This window comes from Gekko japonicus, unplaced genomic scaffold (assembly GCF_001447785.1).
Source record: "Gekko japonicus isolate JY-2015 unplaced genomic scaffold, Gekko_japonicus_V1.1 scaffold3516, whole genome shotgun sequence".
NCBI lineage: Eukaryota > Metazoa > Chordata > Lepidosauria > Squamata > Gekkonidae > Gekko > Gekko japonicus.
The window spans coordinates 4,948-11,849 of record NW_015163716.1 but is presented as its reverse complement, the minus strand read 5'-3'; the positions used below and the strand labels follow the sequence as shown (position 1 = coordinate 11,849).

General features: G+C 47.5%; 1 protein-coding gene across 1 annotated transcript in view; it reads left to right on the top strand.

Moving 5' to 3' along the window:
• Positions 1 to 1,632, top strand: part of LOC107107548 — a 15,034-nt gene extending 13,402 nt beyond the window's left edge. The window contains exon 4 of the mRNA XM_015407857.1: positions 1,093 to 1,632. Coding sequence (XP_015263343.1) covers positions 1,093 to 1,101 — 9 coding nt within the window. The 3' untranslated portion in view covers positions 1,102 to 1,632. The remainder of the gene's footprint in view (positions 1 to 1,092) is intronic.
• The last annotated feature ends 5,270 nt before the right edge of the window (positions 1,633 to 6,902 follow it).

Sequence of the window (6,902 nt, the reverse complement as noted above, 5' to 3'; positions counted from 1 at the left end):
TCCTGCATAAACTAGTTTGCTCTGGAGCCACCCTTCCTGAGCTAGGACAAAAATGTGTGAGCCGGAGGCTAAAAAACTGTGAGCTAGCTCACACTGACTCAGCTTAGAGGGAACCCTGGTCACTGCCTGTTGCAAGAGTAAGCTGGGCCCTAGAGCTGCTAGGAGGACAGCAGGGGCTTATCTAGGGCCTGGGTGACCGCAGTGCAGTTCAGGAGGGAGATAGCCAGCAAAGGCTACGTTGCCTGCTCCTCCGTTGTCACCAGCAGCTTGAAATGAGGGAAACCATAGAGGTTCTGCCAGCACTTCAGAAGGTAACTCCAGACCCTGCCTGTAGTTGCCCACTTCTGGAGGGTGATGACAGGCCCACCCTTCCCATGAAATGACCTCATCCCACCGCAGTGCCCACTTATATTTGTGTCCCATGAAATGACCTCATCCCGCCGCAGTGCCCACTTATATTTGTGCCCAGGGCTTTTTTTGTAGAAAAAGCCCAGCAGGAACTCATTAGCATAATAGGCCATACCCAACAGCAGGAACTCATTAGCATATCAGGCCACACCCCCATGTTACCAGAAGTGTGGTCATCCAACCACACCCACCTTTTGCTTCTTATTATGTTTACCTTGTCTGTTGTCAAAACCCAGGGCTTTTTGTTTGGAGCAGGAACTCCTTTGTATGTTAGGCCACACCCCCTAATTGTAGCCAATCCGAATGAGTTTCTGCTGTTGGGTGTGGCCTATTATGCTAATGAGTTCCTGTTTGGCGTGGCCAACTTGGGAGCCAGCCAGAACGCCCTGTTTGTGCCATTGCAAGCTGCCGCTTGGGCCACGGGGCTGGTGAACAGAGTATACAAAGGGAGAGCATGAACTTCTTTTGTACTGAGTCAGATCCTGTGCATCCGTCTCATCTACTCTGACCAGCAACTTGAGATCATTTGTAATTCCTGGAGAATTGCACGGAGGCTGGCCGCCCTAGGGAATGTCGCATAGGATTTGGGGAGATCTGCTCAGGCCGGGGGATCTTGCTTGAGATTTCACTCCTGTGATAACGATCCACAGAGGTCTTCAATGCCTTCCTCTTAATCCTTTTCAGGTCTCCTAGAGGAATGATTTGTAATGCCGCTCCCGTGGCCTTCCAGGTTCTCCGCCGGCTTCTTCCCAGCCAGAGGGTGGTCCCTCCATTCATTTATCAAATCCAGCTTGTACATTAGCTTCCGTGTGTGTGTGTGGGGGGGGAGTCTTCCTTTAAAAAATCAAATACAAAACACAAACTATGACCTAAAGCATGAAATACTCCAGACTTTTCTGAGCATGCTGGTTTATGGCTACAAACTTCCTGTGTGATGGGTTTTCAGTAAAGAGAAATAACTGATTGTCCCTTGAACTTCCTTGACGGATTCTTATTAGACTGCAGATATCCATCACCAGCAGAGATATTAGCTGATACATCAACTTTCTCTCTGTGTGTGCACGCAAAATGCATAAACTTCTACTCCATTTGCGTCCAATTATTTCCTTTTTAAAAAATAATTATTTTATTGTTTATAAAGACAGACATAACACAGACACGCATACATACATAAATGGGGGGGATTCTATTATATTATCAATTTACACATTTGAGTACCTCATACCCGACTGAATCATTTGTTTTTCATGCTGCACCTCGTATTCTTATACAGATCTTTTGCATATGTTTACAATAAAGGTTTTTATAGTCTTTTAAAAGGTTGTAAGTCTGCATTGTTTTATCTATTACATTCTTCGATCCGTTTGTGGAATCTTGACCATGTATTTTCAAAGGTTGCTTCGGTTTGTCCTTTCAGCATTAAAGTTAAGTTCGTCCATTTCAGCAGGCTCAAGCAATTATTTCCTGAGTGGCTTGCTTTTTTTACTGCAAAAAAAGAAAAGAAAAAGAATCACTTTGATGAAAAGCAGCGCTGAAAATCTCTGAACAAGGAGACAGGCTCAGCAGAGACCCGTCCGTCCCCGCCCCCCGCCCGCCCATGAATGATGGGAGCTTCGCTTTATGACGCAGGGCACAGCTCTTTTCCAGCACTGTCCTAGCTTGCTCAGGGCTGGCTGACTAAGCCATGCTATGTTTGTGGATACTTCATCCATAGGAATGACTCAGTGGCTGTACCTGGCCCCCTGGCAAAAAAAAAGGAGAGAAGAAGAGCATAATAGCTGCTCTCAGATAGGCTTGTATTATGGAAAACAAGTAGTACATTGTTTAATGGATTGTTATGAGACTGCATATAGCAGTTAGCCAGTGATCACCTAGGAGGTGGTGGCAGCTGCAGGCATGGACGGCTTCGAGACAGCCCCGTAGCTAGGGAATGTTTTGGGAGGGGGCCTCGGGGGGCCTGCCAGCTACTTAAATGAAAGTATAGTGCAGGTGGCACTTTGGGGGCAGCCCAGGGGAGGGGACCCAGAAGAAACACTAGGGGGCTGGGCCCCGTGGGCCCCATGTTAGCTACGGGCCAGCTTCAAGAGAGAGTTGGATGGGCATGTGGAGCAGAAGTCCAGACTGAACAACAACAACAATCATATGTTAAGCTGCATATACACTGAATGTAACATGAGAATTACTCAACACATGTATCACCAAAAATCAAGTGTACACTGTAAACAGATCATATGTGCATTTGTTGTAACTTATCTTGTAACATATGAATAGGGCTACCAAGTCTGACTGTTGGTCTGTTAGGGACTTCCCTGACCTGGATAGTCCAGGCTAGCCCAAACTCATCAGATCTTGGAAGCTAAGCAGGATCGGCCCCGGCAAGTATTTGGATGGGCAACCTCCAAGGAATACCAGGGTTGTGACGCAGAGACAGGCAACGGCAAACCATTTCTGAAACATCTCTTGCCTTAAAAAACAAGTCCAGCTCACCACCTAGTGGTGCATAACACTAAAAGAGCTAGAACTTCTGGCTACCAGATATTGCATGACATGGTGACAGCACTCCCGGCAGTACACCCGGAAGTGACATCACAGCACCATGTGATGCCTCCTCTCTTTTCCTCCCGCTACTTCCGCAGGAAGCTCTTTTAGTGTTATGCACCACTAGGTGGCGAGCTGGACTTGTTTGTTTTTTAAGGCAAGAGATGTTTCAGAAATGGTTTGCCATTGCCTGTCTCTGCGTCACAACCCTGGTATTCCTTGGAGGTTGCCCATCCAAATACTTGCCGGGGCCGATCCTGCTTAGCTTCCAAGATCTGATGAGTTTGGGCTAGCCTGGACTATCCAGGTCAGGGAAGTCCCTAACAGACCAACAGTCAGACTTGGTAGCCCTATTCATATGTTACAAGATAAGTTACAACAAATGCACATATGATCTGTTTACAGTGTACACTTGATTTTTGGTGATACATGTGTTGAGTAATTCTCATGTTACATTCAGTGTATATGCAGCTTAACATATGATTGTTGTTGTTGTTCAGTCACACAGTCGAGTCCCACTTTTCGTGGCCCCATGAACCACATCACACCAGGCCCTCCTGTCTTCCATTGTACTCCGGAGTTTGCTTAATTTCCTGTTTGTTGCATGGATTACACTGTCTAACCATCTCATCCTTTGCCCTCCCTTTCTTCCTTGACTTTCAATCTTTCCCAGCATCAGGGTCTTCTCCAGTGAGGGCTCCCTTCTCATTTGGTGGCCAAAGTATTTGAGCTTCAGCTTCAGTATCTGGCCTTCCAGGGAACGGTTAAGGTTGATTTCTTTTAGGATTGACTGATTTGATCTCCTTGCAGTCCAAGGGACTCTCAAGAGTCTTCTCCAGCACCATAATTCGAAAGCATCTATTCTTCGGCGCTCGGCCTTCCTTATAGTCCAACTCTCGCAGCCATACATGACTACTGGGAATACCATTTCTTTGACCATACGGACTTTTGTTGGCAGGGTGATGTCTCTACTTTTTTATTATGCTGTCCAGGTTTGTCATCGCTTTCCTAAGGAAACATATGATTGAACCCCCCAAAAAACTGCCCCCCATTTATCCAAGTCCTGGTCCCTGGTTTCCTCTATACAGCACGTTGGCTCTTTCTTATAAACAGATAGGCATATATTCCCTGTGACATGTGAACAGGATAGAAGGCAACTTCATGTCTTCTTGAGAAGTCTCTAACCCTTGGAATCTGTGATCAAGAGGCCAAAAGTTCGATCTGGCCTGAGATGGGAACCATCGCCAACAGATGGAAATCAAAACTGTCACGCTGGCGATTGCAGCAATGAGAAAGCAAAAAACAAAAGCTTCCTTTCCACGGGCTATGTCGACACAGGCATGTGATGGATTTTGCTTCATGGCAGCAAAATAAATAAATAAATAAATAAAAATGGGGGAATCTCCATATACAGAAACGATATACCTCTAATTGTCACATGCTGGGGACAAACAGCAGGGAACTGCCGTTGCCTCCACGTCCAAAATCTCAACATCGTGTCTGAGGTTGTCAACTCTGGGTTGCAAAATACCTGAAGATTTGGGAGGTAGAGCCTGTGGAAGTTGAGCTTTAGGGAGGAGTGGGGCCTCAGCAAGGTAGAATGCCATAGAGTCCACCCTCCAAAGCAGCCATTTTCTCCAGGGGAACTGATCTCTGTCGTCTGGAGATCAGTTGTAATTCTGGGAGATCTTCAGGCCCCACCTGGAGGCTGGCAACAAAACTCTTGTGGGTTGTGTTCCACAGACCTGAAGTCTGGACTCTGTGGCCCTCAGTCTGACACAATAAAATTCCTGGGAGTTGTGTTCCACAGACCTGAAACCTGGACTCTGTGGCCCTCAGTATGACACAACAAAACTCTTGTGGGTTGTGTTCCACAGAACTGAAACCTGGACTCTGTGGCCCTCAGTCTGACACAACAAAACTCTTGTGGGTTGTGTTCCACAGACCTGAAACCTGGACTCTGTGGCCCTCAGTCTGACACAACAAAACTCTTGTGGGTTGTGTTCCACAGAACTGAAACCTGGACTCTGTGGCCCTCAGTCTGACACAATAAAATTCCTGTGAGTTGTGTTCCACAGACCTGAAACCTGGACTCTGTGGCCCTCAGTCTGACACAACAAAACTCTTGTGAGTTGTGTTCCACAGACCTGAAACCTGGACTCTGTGGCCCTCAGTCTGACACAACAAAACTCTTGTGGGTTGTGTTCCACAGACCTGAAACCTGGACTCTGTGGCCCTCAGTATGACACAACAAAACTCTTGTGCGTTGTGTTCCACAGACCTGAAACCTGGACTCTGTGGCCCTCAGTCTGACACAACAAAACTCTTGCGAGGTGTGTTCTAGAGACCTGAGATCTGGACTCTGGCTCTCAGTCGGACACACAACAGAATTCTTGTGGGTTGCTTTCCACAGACTGGTAGCAGAGGCTCCAACAGAAAGAGGCACCTCCTCTGCCAGAACCGATCTATGGGATTGAACCCCACGTTTTTATAAGGCTATCTTCCCTCTCCTTTTCCGTAATTGGTCATGGTGAGTAGCGATTTGACAGTTATGGCTTTGTCCTCCCTCATTCAGCTTTCCCCAGCGTTAGTGTTTGGTTTTATTTGACACATCCTGGCATGGAAATGAGCTTCCATATCTGGGCCCTGACTTGCCTACATTCTTGGGAAGAATGTCAGAGGCTGGGGGGGGGGGGGGAACATGCCAAGCCAAGTTTGCTCCCAGAGCCTCTCCTCTTAGAAATAAATTCACTTCAAGGTGTTTGCAAAACCATACGCGTTTCACCAGAGTTCTGTGGTCTTGGACATTTGTCTCTTTCAAGAATATATCTGCCATTAATCCAGGGACCTGCTCAACGGATCACCGGCAACAGACCCAAGAGTCTGACTGAACGAAGAAACTCTTGATTTTATTTCAAATTATTGGTGGGGGGGTGGGGGGGGGGAGAAATGTAGGTGATTAAATAAAGAGCTATCCTGTTCTCAAGCAATTTGGTCTGCTATTCGTCTTTGCGATACCAGACCACTGGGGAGAGGCCATGACTCAGTGGTAGAGGCTCTGTTTTGCATATATAAGGTCCTTGGTTCTATCCCCAGCATCTTTGGTTTTAAAGAACCAGACGGTAGAAGAAGAGAAGAAGGAATTGGATTTATACCCCGCCCTGCACTCGGATTTATACCCCGCCTTTCATTCAGTCACAGAGCAGCTCACAAACTCCTTTCCCTTCCCCTCCCCACAACAGACACCCTGTGAGGTGGGTGGGGCTGAGAGAGCTCTTGACAACAACTGCTCTTTTTCAAGAACAGCTGTGCCAGAACTATGGCTTGCCCAAGGTCATTCAGCAGCTGCAAGTGGAGGAGAAAAAGCCTAGCAGGAACTCATTAGCACAATAGGCCACACCCAACAGCAGGAACTCATTAGCATAATAAACCACACCCCTGAAAGTACAGCTCATTAGCATATTAGGCCACACCCCATGCCTTCTCTTGGCTTGCCCAGGTGCCCCACAGCTGCAGAGACCCCAGGCAAGCCGGCCCTTGGACAGGCCAGGGTAGGCATAGGAAGAAGAAGAAGAAGAGATTGGATTTAAACCCCACCCTTCACTTGGAGTCTCAGAGCGGCTTACAAACTCCTTTCCCTTCACCTCCCCACAACAGACACCCTGTGAGGTAGGTGGGGCTGAGAGAACTCTGACACAAACTGCTCTTTTTCAAGGACAGCTGTGCCAGAACTATGGCTTGCCCAAGGTCACACCAGCAACTGCATGTGGAGAAGTGGGGAATCAAACCCGGTTCTCCCAGATTAGAGTCCACACACTTAACCACTACACCAAACTGGCTCTCAGTAGGTGGTGTGAAAGACCCTGAGATCCTGGAGAACCGCTGCCAGTCTGAGTCCTGACTCTGATGGCACAATGGTCTGACCCAGTATGAGGCAGCTTCATGTGTTCACCTTG